The sequence below is a fragment of the Thalia democratica genome, chromosome 5, assembly GCF_965202585.1.
Source record: "Thalia democratica chromosome 5, ktThaDemo2.hap1.1, whole genome shotgun sequence".
In the NCBI taxonomy this organism is placed as follows: Eukaryota; Metazoa; Chordata; class Thaliacea; order Salpida; family Salpidae; genus Thalia; species Thalia democratica.
In genome coordinates, this window is record NC_139169.1 from 12230242 (window position 1) to 12253430 (window position 23189).

At 28.4% G+C, this 23189-nt stretch overlaps 1 protein-coding gene across 1 annotated transcript in view; it reads right to left on the reverse strand.

The window, feature by feature from the left end:
• Window positions 1-21106, reverse strand: part of LOC145835396 (uncharacterized) — a 33213-nt gene extending 12107 nt beyond the window's left edge. The window contains exons 1-8 of the mRNA XM_082942966.1: window positions 20891-21106; window positions 18498-18620; window positions 15225-15347; window positions 14449-14517; window positions 10663-10717; window positions 6579-6748; window positions 2969-6285; window positions 2379-2472 (exon numbers count right to left, since the gene is read on the reverse strand). Coding sequence (XP_082799092.1) covers window positions 2379-2472; window positions 2969-6285; window positions 6579-6748; window positions 10663-10717; window positions 14449-14517; window positions 15225-15347; window positions 18498-18620; window positions 20891-21061 — 4122 coding nt within the window. The 5' untranslated portion in view covers window positions 21062-21106. The remainder of the gene's footprint in view (window positions 1-2378; window positions 2473-2968; window positions 6286-6578; window positions 6749-10662; window positions 10718-14448; window positions 14518-15224; window positions 15348-18497; window positions 18621-20890) is intronic.
• Window positions 21107-23189: the final 2083 nt, after the last annotated feature.

Here is a 23189-nt window from a genome sequence, read left to right on the forward strand (position 1 = left end):
ATTACGTTATGACAACCTTTTACTGCTCGTACAAATCACCTGCTTGGATTCAATTAGATAATGATAGTGACGTGTGGGATTTAAATGTTTAAAATGTATCTGATTTCTTTTTAAGTGTTTCAAATTGCTTAGTTACATTTAGAAGTATCTATTCGAGCTTTAAAAAAGCGAATATTCTAGGCCTAAAAGTACGAGCATAAAAGGTTGTCACCTAACACCTTATGAAAAACTTTTTTCTATTTAGCTCGCTCTAAATTAAAACATTTCATTTTAGTCTAACCCGTCATAGCACAGGGTTGTCACCTAACGGTATGACTAATGAGACGTTATTTAGCTGTGCTTACACGTTGGGCCTAGACTAATAAATATACTTAGAAATGTTTTGATTTAGTGCGAGCTAAATAGAGAAAAGTTTGTCAAAACGTGTTAGGTGACAACCTTGTGTGCTCGTACTTTTTATAATTTTCAATAAAGAAAAGTGAATGCAAGCTAAGAAATTTAAAATACTTTAAAAGAAAATCACATATATTTCTAACATATAAACCTTAGACGCCGTGTTAATTATCTAATTGAGTCTGAGTGATTTGTACGAGCAGTAAAAGCTTGTCACTACGCACACGCGTGTGAATCTACTGCCACGTACTTTTTTTTAATAAGTACACACGCGTGCACAAGTTAGCCATGCGTGTGATAACCCTGAATTTATTGCGTGGTGACAACCTTGTGCTGCTCGTACAAATAACTCAGATTCAATTAGATAATTAGTACGACGTGTAAGGTTTTATGTTAGAAATTTATGTGATTTCCTTGGTATACTATTAAAATCCACACAATTTTTTTTTCTACATTTTTTAACTTATTTCATATTATTTTTTTCACTTATGTGATTTCCTTGTTTGATTTTCTAACTTGCTTAGCTTGCATCCACACGTATTTACTAAAGCGTATAATTATATATACGAGCATATAAGGTTGTCACCCAACAGTATATCGATTGCTGCGCTATTTAGCTTGCTCATAAGTTGGGTTAGATTTAAAAAAACTAAATGTTATGATTTAGTGCGAGCTAAACCAGTGCAAATTTTGTCATGTACCGTGTTAGGTTACAACCTTGTACGCTCGTACTTTGGGCCTAGAATAATCGTGTTTTTATACATTTGAATAAATAAGAGTGAAATCAAGCAAAACTAAGCTAAGTATATCAAATACAATGTTATCAAACTTGAAAAGGTACTGAAATTAAAGCACTTAATGATTATTTCTACATTAGTTAGTTTAAATTAGTTTTGTTATAACAGGGTTGCCACTTGTTTTTCCAAAATTTTTAAAAGTACACATTTTTGGGTCTACTTTTAGTTTTAAGTTAATTTCTAAATAAGAAACTGTGTTAAATAGTATAAAAACATTGAAAAGATATTGTAAAATTACTTTTAATGTGTTTTTAAAAAAAAATTTTTTTGATGATGACAAAAAAAAATTACTTATATGACAGATTTTTTGTGTCAAATCGAAATATTACTACTGAAAATGTTAAAATTATTTTAAATTCCAGGTTTTTCCAGTTTTTTGATCAAAATTCCAGGTTTTTCCAGGTTTCTTTCAAAATTATCAAATTCTAGGTTTTTCCAGGTTATTTTTGCCTAAATTGTCGAATTCCAAGTTTTTCAAGGTTTTTCTAAGTTTCCAGCTGTTATAAGTATGTAATTCTAATTAATATAAGTTTTAAGTAAGCAACAAATCTTTAAAGGGACACATTTTAATCATTTTATAAGTAATTATAAGAATTTTAAGTCATCTTTGACAAAAACACTCTTTTGTTTTGAAAACATTGAAAATTAAAATAAATAACGCACCTGAATAATTAATAGTTGATGGGTATATATTTTTTTATTTGTCAACGTATTAATTAGTTATTACAATATAAAAATTAATTAACGTATTTAAATAGCAAATATTTGTCCATAAAACTTAATAAACTACAAAAGTTATATGTACCAGTTTTTAAAAAAGTTACTATCACATAATATTTAAATATTAGTTGTGAGGCTGATTCAACTATTTGTTAAAATAAAGCTAGTTAAACATATACTTGACTATAGCTAGATGGACATACAAATACTTAATACTAACAAGTAATACAAAACTTTTTAAAAGTAATATCCTTAACTTAAGCTAATTTAAACTATCAAATATTTAATATAAATCATACGTTACTACATATTGAAATAATTAATGTAGAAGCTGGTTTGTAAAACAAAGTACTTACAACAACATATAATACTTACGTAAAACCCTTCAAATCTATTGCATAAAGTAATTTTTAAATTATTTATAAAGTAAAACATTTTTTTATTTTAAACAAAAATAAACAAACTAACTGTAGCCGAAGGGTAAATGAAATCAGCAACAGTGTTAATTCTTTTCGTTGCGAGTTTTTCAGATATGTCCGTTTTCAAGTTTAACAGTTTGCTTCTGCAAATATTAGTTATTTAAATGTTATTAAATATATATATATTAATAGCAATACTAAAACTAAAAAAATATTGACGAGTGGTTTTAAATTCAAGAAATGAAAATACAAAAATAAATATAGTGTTTTAAAAAACACATTTAAATTATTATTTTTAGTCTAACATAACTACTTTAATTGCCAGTTATGTTAATTCTACATTTATTAGACTTCAAAAATATTTTAACGTAAATTTACTAATTTTATATAGAGTTTTTTTATCAAAATCATTTTAACGTTTATTACAAATTATTAAAAATTTCTGTTTTAACATACTTATTTTAACATAAAATTTAACTATGTTTAATTTTTAAAAATTTAGATCGATACAGAGGTTGGCAAACTACTCATTAAAACTACCTTTAAAAACATTAAAAATCATTAAAATTTAAAAACATCAAGGATAAACAATCAAACCTTTTAAACAGATTCTTTTACCTAGTATTAATCATCACATACCTTTTAAACAGATGTCCACTGAAAGCTTTCTTGAAACTGGCCACGCACTCGTTGTAATCCGTCATCCTCATATTCTCCTTCTTCTTCTTCAGCTCCATCCTCACCCTTTCCTTCTCCCGTCTCACCATCTCTCTCCTCTCTTCCTCCAATCGCCGCTTCCTCTCCTCCGCTTCGATCCTCTCCTTCTCGATCCGCTCCCGCTCCAACCTCTCTCTCTCGATCTTCTCCGCCTTGAGCCTCTCCGCTTCTCTTCGCTTCCTCTCTGCTTCAAGCTTCTCTTTCTCAATACGTTCCCTCTCAATCCGCTCTTTTTCGACCCGCTCCCTTTCTATTCTTTCCTTCTCAAGTCGTTCTTTCTCTATTCTCTCTGCTTCTTTCCGCTCCCTTTCAACCCTCTCCCGTTCTGCCCTTTCCTCTTCCAGCTTCTTCAGCCTCTCTTCTTCCTCTTTCTCCCGCCTGACTTTCTCCGCCAGTCTTTCTTCCGCTTCCCTTCTCTTATTTTCTTCTTCTTCTTTCTCCCGCCTGACTTTCTCCGCCAGCCTTTCTTCCTCCTCCCTTCTCTTAACTTCCTCTTCTTCCCTTCTCTTCTTCTCTTTTTCTTCTTCCTCCTTCTCCTGCTCCTCCTGTGCTTTCTTCGCCTTGCCCAGCTTGATCCTCATCCTCGGCACCTTCTGCCTTTCTTCCTGGTCGCTGTCCGACAGGATCTGGATCGTCCCGTGCCGCACTTCCTCTTCCGACATCTTCTTAGACCTCGTGCTCCTCCTCCCGGGAGTCTCCGTCTTCTGCTTCTTCACCGCCGACTTCTTCGTGGCGCTCTGCCGCCTTTTTCTCTTACCAGCGGTAGTCTTTGACGCTGGAGCTTTTTCGTCAGCAACACTCGCTTCTTTTTCAGGAGTTTCTTGCGTCTCCTGAAGGTTTCTCCCGTTGATCGCGTCCAGGAAAGTTTTCAGGTTCCTTTCCTCTTTTTTGCTGCTGTCGTTGGAAACTTTAGGTGTCTCTTTTGAGGCTTCAGTTACCTCGGGAGCTATCTCGACTTTCTCTTCGGGTTTATTTTCAAGAGGTTCAGGCTCTTTGGTTTCGGTTTTACCATTCTTATTGTTTTTCTTTGCAGCCTTTTTAGGCTTCTTTCCGACCGCAGGTTTTTCTCCACCCTCTGCAGACTCACCGCCCGCCTTCCTCACGGCTTTCTTCTTTTTAGGGGCTTTTCCGGGGGTCTTGTCATCCACGGACTTCTCAGACTGCGTCCTGCTGCGAGTCGTCCTCTGAGTCGGCTGCGTCTTTGAAGAGTTCCTTCTTCTCTTCCTTGCAGGCTTCGGGGGCGCTGGAGGTTCCGGGGAAATTATCATGTCCTCTTTGGCTTTTTCCGGCTCCTTATCAAGATCTTTTGGACTTTCTTGATCATTTTCTGTATCTTTTACAGGAGGTTCGGAGCTTTTACCTTCATCTATTTCTGCAACCATCTCGCAGCTGGTGTCGAAGCTCGAGTCCTTGTGTTGCTCGTTGCTCTCAATAATCTCCTGCTTGATCTCTTTAGTGACAGCTTCTCCGGACGTTTCAATTGACATTTCAACATGTGTGGGGTCGACCGGCTCGGCTTTCACCTTGACTTGCGACAAATTTGCTGATTTTTTGCTTTCATTTGAAGCATCCCTGTTGATGGAATTCCGCCTGCTGCCTTGCGAGCCGTTTCTCCTCTCCTCCCCACTGTACTCTCCCCTTCTCCTGTCAAACCGCTGGTCTCTCCTCCTCAAGTCCCTCCTGCCTCGGTCGTCCATCTCGTCAGAGTACCTTCTGTTTTCATTCAAGTTGTTGTACCTTCTCCTGCCCTGGGAAAAGTCTCTGCTGTGGTTGTTTCTGCTCATGACGCGTCCCCTGCTGTAATCCCTGCTATTACCGCCGCGGAACCTTCTGTTGTCATGGTACCTGTCCCGGTCGCCCTCGAGATCGTCATGCTGGTCGTTGTACCCTTGATCGTTGTAACCATCACCATAGTTGTTCCTGTTGTTGAACCTTTGATTGTTGCGGGGTCTGGACATATCTCTCTGCCCCCTGTAGCTGTCGTTGTTACCACGGAAATTGCCCCTCTGGTTGTCAGGGTAGCCGTTTCTTCCCTGAAAGTTGCCGCCAAAGTCGCTGTTTGCCATGAGACGGTTGGTATACTGTTGCTGTTGGTAACAAAGTGCCTGGTTGCCGGGGTAGTCTTGGTTGTTGCCACGGTAATTCCTGCCATGGTCAAAGTTGTCCTGCTGGTCATAGTTGTCATTTCTACCCTGGTTGTAACTATTTTGGTTCATGGGGCCCCTTTGGCTGTTGTTAGGGAAACTGTTGTAATTTTGATTGCTGTAATCATTTGGCTGGTTGTAAAACGATTCTTGATTTTGTGTATTGTTGAAATTTTGGGGATTACCAGAGCTGTTGAAGGACCCCTGGTTTTGTGTATTGTTTAAATTTGGGGGGTTATTAGAGTTGTTGAAGGACCTTTGATTTTGGGGATTGTTAAAACTTTGGTGATTATTAGAGTTGTTAAAGGACGCCTGGTTTTGGGGATTGTTGAAATTTTGGGGATTATTAGAGTTGTTAAAGGACACCTGGTTTTGGGAACTGTTGAAATTTTGGGGATTATTAGAACTGTTAAAGAATCCTTGGTTTTGTTGGAAGTTCTGGTTATTTCGAGAGGACCTTGTTTGGTAACCAGAGTTGTTCTGAAACTGGTTCGAGTTGTTTTGAGCCCCAAAACGATCACTGTAGTTGTCATTGACGGTCGAACCCATGGTACTTCCGGAATAGTTTTGTCCCATGTTCTGATTATTCATCTGCTGGTTGTTGGAGTTTTGGTGGTTAAAATTATTCGCCCGCGAAACTTGCGCATCAGACACCGTTGAGTTGTTCGAACTGTGCTGATTGTGATTGTGAGCCACAACGGATTTCGCTTGCTGGTTGTAATTCTGAGGCGCAACGGAAGATGCTTGCTGGTTGTAGTTCTGAGGCGCAACGGAAGATGCTTGCTGGTTGTAGTTGATCATGGAACGGGCAGAATTTCCGAACTGATTGGCTTGCTGTTTCTGGTTGAAGCTGAAAACAGAGTTGCAGCCGTCTAACGAGTCATTGTCCAACGAATCTCTCCTGTTCTCAAAGTGAGGAGGGGCGTCTTCAAAGTTTGGGGCCCGCCCCACCTTTGGCGGCTCGGGTTGTTGCCTAGCACTGGGCGTTGGCGCATGCTGACGGATCCTGGGGTTTCCCCGGGATCTTGTTTGGGTTGTGGGGCCCACGCTGCTGTTTGAAACAATCGAACCGTCTTCCCACTGCTCATTTGATTGCTGAAAAATATATTTGCATTTTAATTGAATTCTAAACAAAGTGGGTGTTTTGTTTATAAAGAAATATACCGTTTAATAAACAATACTTGTTATTAAATCAATACGGTTAGGGTCTAAAAAAATTAATAAATAGAGATTGGTAATTTAAATGCTGTAGCCAGCAAAAGAACAAGTATGTTATTTCAAGTCAAAAAAAATACCGTTAAGTTTTATTGACTTTCTAAAGCTCAAGTTTATTGATTGCTTGATAAGTAAATTTTAATAGATCATTTGCATCTTATATTTATTATTACCTGGCTTGTTTCAGACTGTTGTACGGTGGAAAGGGCGTCTTGCAGCGCGTCAAAGTCAATATTTTCAATCAGTTTCTTGCTCCCTGCCAAAATAGGAACTTCTGGTAACGTAAGAATCGTCTCTTCTTTCTGTTTCGCCGCCTCGTTCAACCTCGAAGATTCCCTTCGTTCTGAGGTTGGATTTTTGTCATTAATTGAAGTTTGTGTTTTTAATTTTTTTAACGTTTTTTAAATTTTTGTGTGTGTAAAATAAATAAACGTGTTCTAACTAGTGGTTGCTCAACATTTCAAGTTATAATAATTCTGAGAGATTGTGAAATTTTTTTTTTGTTTTTTATTGTCCATCATTATCTTTTAAAAAGGCCCTCTAGTATATACTTGTATTTTTGTGATATAGCCTCAATAAAGCCTGAAATTTTTCATGTTTTTATATAACAATGTAGAATTTGTATTTTAAAAAAAATTCTTTAAACAAGCAGTGCTTGACTTTTTTAAATTGATAATTCTGTGAGATTGTTATTTATCTTTCGAAGCACCAAAATACTTATTTGAAAATTCTCAAGTAAACAAATTAGTAGTCCTGATAAAATTGTCTTTAACAACCTGAATACTTACTTAATTTATGTAACTTAAGATGAAAAAGTAAAGATATAAAGAAAATTTAAAACTTAAGAAAATTGTAAATAAGGTTATAGTGGAAAAGCTTATTATTTGTTTTTAAATAGTAACTTAAATTTGGAAATAAACACTTCTGTTTCCAAAGTTGTTGATTAAAGTTTTAAGTAAATTAAATTTTTATAGTGCATATACGGCTGTTATTTCTCAGTATCATTGAAAATTAAATACTTATTTTGTTGTTTACAAAGGAATAAAAACCACGTGATGTTTTTAATAAAATTTCAAAAGTGTTTGAAACTAAGTCATGCTGTTTGATTAGTCATATGACAAATAAACTTGTGGTTTATATTGACATTAATATTAGCTTATTTGTGTGTAGTACCACAAATGAACTAGTCATATTGTAAATAATCAGTTTACTTTTAAATAGTGAGTATTATTGTTTTCCAATTCAAGTATTTGAATGAGGAATAAAGTAAGTTTTAGTTTTGAATTGTACAAATATTTATCTTATCAATGTTTTTGAATTTTTTTTTTGTGGCTAAAAAGAAATAAAATACAAAAAACAAAGCCATAATTTGCTCATATTATGTCATTTATAAGGTGATTTGTCTGTTGAATAAGTCGCAAAAACAACAATAAATAGTATTATATAACATTTTAGGTTAATTTTATAAAATTGTTTAATTTTAAAAACAACTATCTTTATAATATTTACATTTATTTTCTTTATTTAAGTCAATCACTAAATTATATTACCCATATTTAGATACACCGATTAATAAATTTTCATGAACAACTTCATTAAAAGTTTGAAACTAAGTTAGCTTAGTAAAACTAAAAAAATGAATAATAATATAAACTTAACATATGATTTTTTTTTAACTTACAATAGAAAGTTCATATACTTTATCAAGTTCTAATTTAATTCTATGAAAACCTTTGAAATCAAAAATATAAAACAAACCTACAACATTTGTATTTATATAATGTAGTATCATGATATTTTTTGAAAGAAAATTTATTTTCATAAAAAATGTAAGTCACAAAATACTGCATTTAATTTTACTGCAATTATGTAGGCTTGTGAGTAAGTTTGCAAGCATTTTAGTGGTCTGAAGTACTTGTTCAAATGGATGGATTAAAACTACTTGAACAAAACTAAAATTATGAATAATTTAGATGAAATTTAAATTTTAGGCTTGTTATTTATAATTGGTTAAAAACTGTCCTCAAGATAACTTAAAGAAAATTTCAAATGAATGAATTTTATGTTTGTATAACTGGTATGGTTATTAGGTAAACATTTGCAATGCAATTTTTATATGTTCTCGAAATACTTGTTAACATAGGTAAACCAAAATTACTTTAAAATTCAAACTAATGAATAATTCAAGTGAAAATCAAAATTCAAGGCTAGTTATTTATAATTGATCAAGTTTTGTTCTCAAGATGGTTGATGGAAAATTTTTAATGAATTTAATGTTTGTTTGACTTGTATGCTTATTAAGTAAACATTTGCATTAAGAATTTTTATCAGCATTTTATACTTTTAATCAGTTAGTCTCAAGTTAAGTATTTTTACGAAAAACTTAATAAATAACTTAATAATTTGGTCGCTTTGTTTAAATACAATGTTCTAATAAACTAGTTAAAATCTACAGAACTTTGATATAAGTTACATTGATATTATAAAAACCTATAAAAACTCGCTTTTGATATAATTATTTTACATTTTTATCTATTTGAAGAAAAAAAATATAAATAGTATATGTTTATTACACATTATTTAAATATAATAATTGAATTTCATAATTGCATTTAATCTAAGTAAAACATTTCAGTGCTACAAAAAAATGACAACTTAGAAAAAACAACAATATAAAAAATTGATTTAATACAGCATAGTAAGGAATTCTATTTTTAGTAATACAAAAACCTTAAAAATCAGCTATTTAATTCGCTCATAAATGTACGCCTTTTTAAAGGAGAAAAACTTACAAATTATACAACTTCTTTGTTACAGTGCATTGCTCAAATACTTTTTGATAAAAAATCATTTTTATAGTTCTAGACAATTTTGTGAACTACTTTTTGATATCATTTAAATTGCCAGTTTATGATGTTAATATTATACTATTTGTAATTGAATTTTTATGTATAATGCAATCATACTAACTATATGATATATGGTTATTTGAAACTATTTTATTGTATAACTATAATAAATAACATATAACATATAATATAGACTGCACTATATTAACAATTTATCTTTCTTATCAAAACTTTTGAGTGAATATAGAAATGCTTTAAAACATTAAAGTTGTTTATTAAACAACTTTAATGTTTTAAAGCATTGTTATCACTTGTTTATTTTATGGTCAATGTGTAATTTATCTTTAGACAAAATAATATAATTTGATAAGGAGTGCAGGAAATACTGCATACTGATGAAAATAATTTTACTGCAATTCTGCAAAATAAACATTATTTGTTTTATAAACATTCTAGTAGTTATGCAATAATTTTGTAAATAAACGTTTTGTTATTTTTAACAAGTTAGCATAATACTTTGGCAAAAAAAAATTGTACTACACTCAGCAGTAATTCTAAAATAAATTTAAACCCTTTTAATTTTCCATAATAATACCGTTGTTTGCAATAATTAATATTATTTCAAACATATTTTTTAGTATATATATTTAAATTTTATTTTTTATAATTTTTGCAACTCATTGATTGCATTGTAAATATAACTAAACAAACCTTTTATATGCAGTGTATATATTATATTAATAAAAATATAACAGATTACAATTTATTTTAAACAGAGTAAAATATTACTTGCCACAACTGTCTGAGTAATTTATTCTAGAATTAATACTTTATTTGAACTAAGAAATAGAGATAACTATGTTGAGTATTGTTTATTGCTGACAAGATAGTAGGGTGATTATAATTTAAAAATTTGGTAACTTAAGACAATACTCGAGGAATAATGTTAAGTTCAATAATTAATAAATAACTAGAACAATAGCTTTCTAGTAATCTTAAGAAATAATTTAATATTTAGTATATGCATATGCAGTACATAAAAATTATTCTAATAAAGAAATAAAACAACCGTTATTTATTTTGTTACCTAATTTTAAAAAAATACCTTTTGATTCCTAAATGAAATAAAAAAAATTGTGCTCTATTTCTTAAAAACAAACTTAAAAACTAAGTAATTTAAGTACTTTTTACAAAAACTTTTAAAAAAAACTTTTTTATGGGTGTAGTTTATTATTCGATATATGTATGTAATATGTACAAAATATTTTACTGAATAAAATATTTTTTTCAAAATAAAACAAACTTTTTTTATGTTTAAGTAGATAAATAAAACTAAATTTTTTTAAATACTGTTTAAAAAACAAACTTTTTTATATATTTTATTTAATTAATAATTTTTTAAACAAACTTTTTTTATGTTTTGGTGGCGGCGGTGGTGGTGGCAATTGAACATTTTTATTTTCCTAAAAAAATAATAAAAACATAAATAATAAAAAATTACTTTAAATTTAAAAATTATTCAAACTTACTAGTGAATTCAATGTAAGAATCATAGTTGCTTTTAAAATATAACTAAAAACCCTGAGATAAAAACAAGACAGCAAATGATTTATATAGTGCGCATACATGTAGGACATTTAAATGAATTCATAATAAATATAAAGAAAAAAACATTTTGTAGCATAATAAAGTTTTGATCAGAGTTAAAAATATACTAAAAGAGAATTAATATTTTGGTTTACTTGCAATTCCAACCCGCGATCAATTCCCACCCAATTTATTTTATAACTTTCTCTTTTTATTATTTTCTTTACTATCACTGTTACCCCAACCCTTACCCTTGGTCGGTAAGCGGTTCTCGGATTTGATCGGGTTGGAACTGTGCAGTTCTCAATATTTTTTGATTCTGCGAATCGGAGCGTTAAAATATATACATGGTTGCCACTGATCAGGCTGAGAAAAATTTCCTGACTTTTCCTGACTTTTTACCAAAATTTTCCTGACTTTTCTAAATCATACTCTTAAATTAAACTTATTCTTAAATACGTAATCGAACACTTAAATTATATAAAGCTTTCAATCTAATTTTAATACAGGTTAAAAACAACAGTTTTTTGCTGAATTCTATAATCAAACTTCCATGACATCACTTGAACCATCTGTGTATGATTGATGTTTGTAATAAACAGCTCTATCAGCAAATTCTTGTATTATAACATTATAAACACAGCTTGTCTGAAAAAAGACACATTTTTTAGCTTTTCCTAGCATAAATGTATCTAGATAAACAAACGACATATAAGGAACTTTTACAACTTAAACCTTGAATTAATAACAAACTTTAACAACTAAAATCTTAAAACAATAACAAATTTTTACAGTTGAAACTCTAAAACAATAAAGAACACATTTTTTTAGAATTTCCTAGCATAAATGTATCTAAATAAACAATAGACATATAAGGAACTTTTACAATTAAAACCTTAAATCAATAAGGAGCTTTCACAACTCAAACCTTAAAACAATAACGAACTTTTACAGTTAAAACATTAAAACAATAAGAACTCAAATACTGTTTTTTTAAATGTATGTACTAAAATTTATTTTCGCCGTCTTTTTTTATTAGCACTTCAACCTCTTCATCTAATGAAGATATGGTTTCCTTCATCTGAACTGCATTCCACTTCATTTTCTTGGCAGTTAAAATCATTTGCCTCATTTTACTTAAATCGCTCTCATCTGCTGCCCCTACACTTGTTGAAGAGAATCTTTTCTCTAAATCAAGCCACAACTTGTGGGCTTCATTTATTTTGGCACTCATTTATTTTTACTTTCATTTATAAAATATTTCCTCTTATCATTTAGTATAAAATTTGTAACAAATAAATATACTCCTATTAACTTTAAAAACTTAAGTTACTCTTAAAAAGATACAAATAATAAGTAAATTTAATCTTGGCATATACCTCTCTTATAAATTATTTTATAAATTTAAACAATTTTGAAAAATTATAAAGAGGTAAAGAATAGACATTAATTTGTTACATAAAGTACTAAACTAACTTCTTAGTTATAAAGAACACAACTATTTACTTCAACAAAAAACAATTTGATTCTATAAGTATGCTAGATAAACTTTTGTGTATATATCACAGTTTCACTATGGAAGTGTCCTTGCTACAGATCATCAATACTAAAAAGCTTACAAAATCTGCTTGTTCAAGTAGGGTACTTGTTCAATATGTTACTAGAAAATTTTTGCAGTTTTGTGAAGGATATTTTACTAATTTATACCAGATGAAGGAATTGGAAAAAAAAATTAATATTTTTGTAAATTTCTAGGAAAATTTTGGATTTTTTTCTGACTTTAAAGGACTTTTAATTATTTTTACCATTTGAAGGCTTTGGAAAACAGGAAATTTTGTAAATTTAAACGGACAAAATCTGACTTTTTTTTATTTTATCAAATTTCCTGACTTTTCCTGACTTTTGTCATTTTTTAAATTTTTTCCTGACTTTTCCTGATTTCCTGACTTTTCCTGACCGAGTGGCAACCCTGTATATATTTTTTTTTTTTAAAGATTCAGTATGTTTTGTAGCAAGCAAAGTTTCAAACATACTAATATTAATTCTAATATTCAAGTGTGTAATTGAGAAAAGTATAATAAATATTATTATCAATATTTTTCTGATAAAAAAACAGGTATTATACATTCCAATGAAAAAGAAAATATTAAAATTATTAGATTAAAAAATTGTTTTAAAGTTTATTTTAATATTTCTATTTTTATAATTTCAGAGCATAGGGGGGTCCACCTTGATTTTTACAAGTTGATCTTATTTTATAGAGTTTTATCTGAGCTGTCAGACATTTTTTACCACTTGAAAAATTCAAAGTAATTTTTGAGATATTAGCGATCAAAGTCAGTGACCTCAATACAATCTTCTTCAAATTTTTGAAGACAGCGTATTATTAAACTTTCAAAAAATTGAATTCAGGAATTTTTTGATTATCAAAAACAAAATTTTTATAAAAAAAAACCTATATTTTGTTTTTAAATTTAAACTTTTTATTTTTCAATATTTTTTAAATTCCAGCATTCAAAGTCTTTTAAACTATAAAAGGAACGTTTCCTGAAAGTATGAGGTCTTTAGCTCAAAAAATGAAAGAGAAGATAGATTTTTAGTGATTTTTTAAATTTCCAAGAAAATTGACCCCAAACAATTTGTGATCCATATGTTTGTATCGGAAACTGTTTATAAAAATCACAATATCTCAAAAGTTAATAAGATTTTTTAACTCTATAAAAATCGGCTTGTAGTTTGTTCTTCAAGCGTTCATATAAGATCCAACGTTATTTTTAGTAAAAAAAATGTCGGACCCCCTTCCCCATGCCCTTAATATCGAATAAACACAGATTTTATTTATTTTTGAACAAAATACGAAAATTGATTCGAGTTTAAGAAACCTTTGCGTTTTTTTTGTATTTCCATATTTTGTAAATTTAAAAAGCAATAAAAAAGGTGAGCAAGTAACACTGAGAATACGTTCGTAGTGGATATAGTGTTGTATTTTGTAGTGGATATAGTATTACAGTTTATAATGATACTTTCAAGTACTTGAGTGCTTATTTCATTGTACTACAAAATACCACTCGTAATATTTAATACATTTAATTCTTTATAAACTCACTATGACATTTAATTTACAAATTATTCGGGTAAGGAAGTCCATTTATTGTTATATAAGTGTTAAAAAGGTTATAAAAAGCATTACAAAACTTTTGGTCTTTGATAATAACGAGTTTGTAATTTTATATAATTGTGTATTAATTGTGTAAAAATGTAATATTAACTAAGTGTATTAGTAGAAAAAAGCGGCTAGTATCAAAAATTATTAACATACAATTATATACTTGATAGAAAAAATTACTGCTATGATGACAAAGTTATTTTTATTTTTTTTCAACCTGGTATAATCATGTGGCAAGCAAATAAAATTTTTAAAATTAAAACAAACGGATTGGTGAGTCTATCACGCAAAAAATTAAAAAACTGGAAGTGGTTGGAAGTTTTTATTAACTACTTATTAGTAAAACTTAAAAACTTTATTCAAATATTTTTTTGTAATTTTTCTCATTTTATCTAAAAAAACTAGTTATAAATGATAGTCGTATATGTTTTAAAAACTAACATTAATTTTTTGAGTAGAATTTTTTTTCCTCCCAGATTTTTGCACTGGTGTTTGTGGTGGACATGCATTCTAAAAATAAAATAAATAAATAAAAAAAATTAACAAATAAAAACATGTAAATAAAAGTGTATGCAGGGTTGAGACTCGTTTTTCCAAAATTTTTACGGTTTTCCAAAATCTTTCAGGTTTTCAACAGTACACATTTTATAGTCTATTTTTAGTTTAAAGCTAAGTTTAAGGTACGAAACTGTGTAAATTAGTATAAAAACATTGAAAAGATACTATAAAGCTACTTTAGATATGTTTTTTAATAAAAAAATTTTTTGATGATGAAAAAAAATTTTTTTATATGATAGACTTTTTGAGTCAAATCGAAATTTCACTACTGAACATGTGAAAATTGTTAAAATTACAGGTTTTATCAGGTTTTTTTGTCTCAATTGTAAAATTCCAGGTTTTTCTAGGTTTACAGATTAAGTGGCAACCCTGTGTATAAATTAAAATAAAAGGTCGAGCTTAAATATTTAGAAAAAGTCGAAAAAAATTAAAAATTACGGTTCAATTTACAACATTACTAAATTTAATACTAGTTTGATCATAGTATTAGTTGAATTGACCCATTTGTAAAACTAATTATGACTTATTAAGCATTAAATTGCTTTACTTATAATTATTTGTGATCATTAAGCTTTTTTTTAATTAATAGCAAGAATAATAATTCATATTTATCATACCAAACTATACTGCGTAAATAATAAAAAACGCAAAATATTCACCTTAATTTTTTTGTACTGCTCGATGACACTCTCGATTTGCTTGTAAATTTGCGAATTGAAAGTTTTGTTCTGCTTCCATGACTGGTTGAATTTGCACAAATTGTCTCTGCCGTGCCTATCAGTCTGTTTAACAAATATAAATAAATACATATACATAATAATTGGTTCAACTTGTATCCAAGATGTATGTCAGTCTGCATAAAAATTTATAATAAATAATTAACTAATATTTAAAAAAATATTTGTTTAATTTACACACAGTGTATCTACCATGCCTGTAAGTCTGTTTAATGAAATAATATTTTAAGTTTACTTATGTACTTTTAAGAAAATTGAGGTGAACATCAATCACTTTAAAAAAATTCAAACAAATTGCGAAAAATATAGTAAATTGACGACACATAAAAAAATAGTTTTTGTTTTCAATTTGATCAATAAAAGTTTTGAGGCAGTCAAGCCAACTTAAACCTTGACTTTGTCAGTAAAAATAAACTTTTTAATGGTACAATGTTACAAAGAAAAACAACATTTTTAGAAACTACATTCAAATAGAAACCGTATTTAAACATTACTTTGAACGTTTCATTTTATATAGCGATATAAAAAACTAAGCATTACAATTTACTAGGTACTAAATTAATACACAATAGAGTTAATAAATTATAACAAAAGATGTTTCCATAAATGATTAAAAATCAACTTTTAGGACTATATAGTTTAAATACTAATTACGTAAACTATAAACATTAACTTTATGACGGAGACTAAAACGTCGAAAACATTTTTACCAAAATAAATTGAAAGTTTTTAAATTCAAAGTACCCCCTTAAAAAAAACTTTAAATAAATTATAACTTACAGAATAGACACTGCAAACGAAACCGGTTTTTAATTATAACTATTAGGACAATTTAAATATCAGTTATGTAAATTATAAACATCAATTTTTTAACCGAGACTAAAACTTTGAAGTGTATAAACCGAAATAATTGGAAAGTTTTTAAATTTAAAGTACCCCCTGAAAAAAAAAACGTTGAATAAACTATAACTTACACAAAAGACACTGCTAAACGAAACCAGTATTTTACATAACAATTATCATACTAAAATCAGCTTAAAGCATTTCGGTTTCGCCTTAGGTGCCGTTTATAGCAAGTAATGTGTATCAGCTGACTTGTATATTGAGCTAATTATTTTACAGTTTTTTTGTTAAAAATCGTTTTTTAACATAGTTTACGATTTTTAGGTTTTACATTAAAATAATTGATAAAGGCGTACATAGTTTAAAACTTCAGCTAAGTTTTACAGGACCTAAAGAATGTTTGGTGATTATAAAACTAATTATTTTTTGCTAAAAGTTTATAATTTTAATGTATTTACATTGAAAACAATATAAACTAAAACTAATTTTAAAAGATGAGTTCTTAAACTATTATAAATCATACGACTTACATTAAGTTATTGTTTTGTAGAACTTTATTATCTAAAAACAACATAAATCTTCAATTAACTAATTTGTTTTACAATCATAAACTGTATTGAAGCTAGATAGCCACTGTACTTCAGTGAAGATTAAAAATCACTTTGTGTGTTTTAACTAATAACCACTTAACTGTTTAATCGTTGTAAATTACAAGTACTTGAAATACATAAGTATGCATGGAACTTACAGTTATGTAATTTTGGGAAAATAGTTTGAATTTATAATAAATTCTTTCTGGTACTAAAAAAGCAACTAACACAAGAAAAGAAAAGCAAACTTATAAATTAATCAATTGATAAATAAAAAATCATATTACGTATTTTTATTGTTTATCCTATTAAGGGCATAGGGGTGGTAAACACCCTTTTTTGGTTTTTGATCTTATTTTATATAGTTTTTACTAAGCTACAAGATGCTTTTTAAAGATTTAAAAAATTCAAAATAACTTTTGAGATATAGCCGGTCAAAGTCGGAGGCAACAATAGGATCCTTATGGGAGGCGCAAACTAAAACGGCAAATAACTAGAAATCACTAAAAATCTATCTCCTCCTACGTTTTTTGAGATAACTACCTCAAATTTTCAAGAAATGTTCTTTGCAGTATTTAGAAAATTCTGTCGGAACAGAATTTTAAAAAATTAAAAAAAAAATTTATAACAAAAAAACAAAAAAAAAAACTGTTTTTTTTGTTTATTTTTTATATAAAATTTTTATTTTTTTCAAAGTTCCTTCCGACTGAATTTTCTAAATATATTAAGGAACATTTCCTAAAAAATTGAGGTAGTTATCTCAAAAAACGTAGGAGAAGATAGATTTTTAGTAAAATAGTCTATTTTTGCCGTTTTAGTTTGCGCCTCCCATAAGGAGCCTATTGTTGGCTCCGACTTTGACCGGCTATATCTCAAAAATTATTTTGAATTTTTTAAATCTGTAAAAAGCATCTTGTAGCTTAGTAAAAACTATATAAGATAAGATCAAAAACCAAAAAAGGGTGTTTACCCCCCCTATGCCCTTAAATGCTACTTGATAAACTTTTCTACATAATAAACTTAAAACCAGATTTTATTGCATGTGTAACATACATTAATGTCAATATTTAATTCAGATTTTTAAACGTTTAACAAAGCTCAATATACCATAAAGTAAGATCCTAAAGTTTTATAACCTTCAGTAAACTACAACTTTTTTCATACTAACTCTATTACATAGCTAAATTTGTAAACTTTTAACTAATAAAATAAATAATTTAATCTAACTTATAAAACAGCTTAATAACAAGCAAATTAATATAAAGAAATATCAAAAACTTATATACAATAAGTATAAAAGAAACGGGTTAATTTTTAACAAGGGGACACTTTTGAACGAGGACATTCTTTACAGCGTCAATTTTGAATGAGGGTCTATTTAGCACAAGCGTACTTTTTTGCAGATAGGGTCACTAGTCTAGTGTCCCCTTGTGCAAAAAAGATACCCACCGAAGTATGACATATCTCATAAAATTTTCTTCAGTTAAAAACATTCATTATATCAAATTGTATTTTACTGAAGAAAACTCAAAGAACTATAGTGGAATTATAGTATTTAAATATTTCATACTTTTATTAGTGTAAATTTATAAGTTGTTTTTTGAATGTAGATAAGTGTCTAATAAATAATAAATTATTTACTGAACATAAACTGTTAAAAGCTTTTAATTTATAAGTTAATATATAGTACATTATAATCAGCCACTTACCTCTTGAAACCTAAAAATTTCAACGTTTTTAAATTGCATAAACAAAAACCAACCTTATTGTATGCCAGTTCAAAAGCGTCAACAACTTTGTCCTGGAACAATTTGGGGTAGCCAGGGTCGCAAGTGACCATTTTGTCGATCATCGACATGAAAGGCATGTACCTTGATTTTGTGTCCTGTGAATATATAATATTACTACTTAATTTACTTATAATTATAATTATTATATGAAATTATAATTACTTAATAAAATAATTAAACAGTTTTTAATCATGATCATAAAACCCATGCATCTCAATTTTGTGTCCTGTTAAAAGATTACAATAAAACAATTTACTTAATAAACTAGTTAAAAATATTTTTGATCATGCCCATAAAATGCATGTATCTCAGTTTTGTGTTCTGTAAAATATATTAAAACTATTTATAATAACAATTCAAAACATAGTACATTAAAACTTTTATAAAAGTTTGAAACAAAATATCATTTCAGGTATAATTTTCATAAAAAACAAATAACATATCAAACACTCATTTTAAAAATTAGGTAACAATGTTTTTTTAATCTTTTTATACTATTTGTCAAGGTTTATTTTTATATATCTCAAATCGACTTCAAACAAAATGATGGCAAAACAGATGGCAAAACTACAGCTTTTACTGTTTGCATCTTGTAAGTAAGCATTTTTATAATAAATAAATATAAATTATATAAATACTGTAAACAAGTACTTTTATTGAGCCATCTAGTTTTTTTTTTCTGAAAACTATACTCAAGATATTATTTTATTCTTGTTTTTTATAAAACTTTTGATAACTTAGTTTTTTTTAAGTAATCAACTTGAATCAAAAAATTAATCATTACAAGCAAGACTCTACCTGTCTTGGGAAAATGCAAAAAAAATAAACCTTCTAAAAATAAAAAATAACCTCAAAAAAAAAGATGCTTTATTTAAATATAACTGTTGTCTGTCCAAAACCATAACAATATTTGTTTAAAAGTGGCACACACCCTAACAATATGATTAAAAAGCAAAACAATAATAAATAACGTTGTATAAACTGAAGTCATAAACTAAAGTGATTAATTTGATAGGCATATTTATATAAATAGTAAATATAGACCTTAACTGATATACTTAAACATTAAGAACATTATTCAATTCTAGACTTAAGGTGAGATTTAAATTTATTTATTTTTTTTATGAAATTCAAGTTTATCAGTAGCTTAAAAACAATTCATTTTAAAAGAAATGTTTAGTTCAAGATATAGGAATAATTTTTTTAAGTTATTAGACAGAAACTAAGTTTAGCTATCAAAATTAATGATTTTTTAATTAATAAAGTCAGTATTCCAACAACAATTATGAATTAATTTATATTTTGATAAACAAATGTCTTGAATAACTAAAAGTTGATTGCAAAACTTATTCAAGTAAATGCCACTCTATAACATATTCAACAGACAACACAAAGAAACTTTAACTAAAACATTAACTTTTAAAAATATGTTAAATTATGTTCAAACTAGACAAAAAAAGCTTTTAGATAGAATTTAGTATTTTATTAATTTATTTCAGTCCAAAACAACAAATATTGATAAAATTGAGTAATCAATATACTATAAACCTAATGAGAACAGGTACACAATAGAATTTATTGTCAAAATAAATCATCTATTGTAACAAAAGCATGAATATAAATGTTTTGACTGTGTCTCTGCACAGACTTAAACAAACATCAAATGAAACTTTAAAAACCATGAGTATTTTCTTGTTGATTACTATCTACCCACAGACACGCCTTGATTAGTTTGACACAATAAACATTTTAAAAGCAATAAAAAATACAAAGCAAACAAAATAAACATCATAACTTAAAAAATTCATGACACAGTCTGTTGCCAATAAATGTATTAAAACAACAATAATATATAATAGATTTAGTTTACACTGACTTCTGCTTTTTATATTAAATACACATTTAAAAACAAAACTTCATAGTAGTTTCATTTTAAAAATAATATTTTAATCAAAAATTAAACAAATAGTTTTAAAGAGTACAACATTTAGTTAAACTAGACAGAAAATGCTGTCATAGTAAATCAAAAACCCTACAATAATCACAAAATATGATGTTAAGCAACTATTTTCACCAGATTATGTTATCAGCAAACCAGATAATTGATAATTTTACATTAGGTAATAGTTTATTAAGTATTTTTATTTACTTTGTACACTACTTACAAACCTAATATAAGATACCAAATAAACATCATCCTTTGAAACACTAACAAACAATTAAAAACCAATATCAATATGATATACTTTTTGAAAACATATATTAATTTGGTGATATCGATTTATGCTGACATTTTAAGAAAACTAGTACAAACTACTCTGAATTAAGCTAACTTACAAATTAAAATAAATAGAAACAAACTAACATAATCGATGGCCTCACAGCAAATTGTCACCAGGCACTTTGCGTCAGAGGGGCAATCTTTGATGACTTTCTTGGCAAACCTCTGCAGCTTCACGATGCTCTCCTTCGACTCTGCCTTCGTGAAGTCCTGCAGCTGTGCCTTGAAAAACTTCACGTCTTCAGAAATTGGCATGTTTGTCCAAAAATTACGGAAAAGCTTTTCTACTTACTCTAGATAGTAAAATAATTTTAAACTTACAAGTACACTTTTTTGTTTACTTTATATATATTTTTTTTAAATAAAAATAAACTGTTAACTACAATTATATGGTAATATATTGGTTACATTTATTTTATATGATTGTTTAAAATAACTTCTTTTTCACCATCTGAAATTACTGTAAAACCCTAGTTATACTTAAAGAAACCAAAAGAAAATAACTTTAAAATTTTTAATGATTACTTACTCTATGAAAATCAAAACAGTTTTTACAAAACAATAGAGCCAAATTTTTTTAAATGAAAACATTTACATTAAATTTCAAATATCTACAAGAGACTGTGATACTTTAGTTATACTGTGATTATTTAGCTATACAAAAGGAAATAATTTCAATCACTTAAAGATAATTAAGTAATTTGAGTACATTTTTAAACTGTGAAGCAACTTAACATACTAAGCAACAATTTAAACTAATTATCTTATTATCCAATATTTTATGGTGAAGAAAAACAAAATTTACAAACAATCTACATTCAGGGTGGCCACTAGTTTTGTAAAAACTACTTCCAGATTTCCAGACTTTCTCTTACATTTCAAATTACCAATTTTTCGTCTCTTTTCAGTATATACTTAAACATAAAATTGTTTATAATTGCAAAAAATAAAATAAAATAAAAAACTTGAGAGTGAAATTGGGCATGTTGGTATAAGACAAGGTTATTGTTTGGGTCCTTTGTTGTTTCTTGTGTATATAAATGGTATTTTTTTCTTTTATAGAGATTAAAATGAGGTTGTTTGCTGATGATGCCTGCTTGAGCTACCAACATAGTGATCCTGCTTGTGTGAACAGTGTTTTAATGAAGAGCTGAGAAAAGTCAGTGTCTGGTTGCGTGCTAAAGAACTTTTTATTAACTATTCTAAAACAAAATTCTTGCTTTTCAACAATTCATCTAAAATGTGATTTTAAAGTCAATATAAATGGATTTAATACTGAACAGAGTGAAATTATAAAATATTTAGGTGTGGTTTTGGATTAAAAACTAAATTGGAGGTCTCACTAAAGATCTTTCAAATCAAAGCTGTCTAAAAGTTGTTTTGTGTTGTCAAAATTGAGGTACTATTTGGATGAAAGTACACTTAAAAGGGTATGTTAAAGTTTGTTTTATCCGCATACTCAATACTGTATATCTAATTGGGGTGGTGCTGCTGAATGTTATTTGAAACATATTGTTAGTATGCAAAAAAGGATAGTGAGATATGTTTGCCGTGTGCCTACTTTGACTCCAATAAACCCACTGTTTGTGAAAACTGGTCTGCTGAAATTAAAGTTGTGTTTAAATTGCAAGTTTGTAAATTGATGCAGAATAGTATGACTGGATTTGATGTTGAGCTTAAAAGTTATACTCTTGCTAGTTCTCTTCTCTCTCACAATACAAGGTTTTCTAAAAATTTTAACTTCATAACTGAAAGACCTAGAACAAGACTTGGCCTAAACTCCTTTAGGTATTTGAGTCCAAGGTTTGGTAAAGTGTCCCAGAAAATTTAAAAAAACTAAAAAAAGATAAGTTTAAATGCAAATATTAAAATTTTCTATTAACTTGTTACGAGAAGTAAAACTGGAGTGCTTAAAATCATATGTCTGAGTATATTGTTTTATTGTCTTAATTTTTTGTGCACTTTTGTATAAACTAAATTAGTTATAATATATTTTGTTTTCCCTTTTGATTTCTACATAAATTCTAGTTTGAATACTTTATGTTAATTACCTTATTTTTATTATGTAAAGGAACATTTCTGTTAAGATGTTGTACTTTTTTAATGTAAGTCTGTTATAAGAGAAACTATTTGTCAATTTTTTAAATATTGATCGAGAATTGTGTTAAGTAATTACTAGCAATAAATTGCATTAGTTTTTCTTTTTTTCTTTTAGAAGTTTGTTATTTTGTATTTTTTTTTTAATTTATACTGCTTAATGGTATTTGCTACAAAGGTCTTCAATGGCTAATTGTGGAATCTCTTTGGTGGTAGTGATATCACAATTGGATTGTTGCTATTGTTGTTTTGTTCAGAACGTTGGCAGCACTTGCTTGGGGATTTG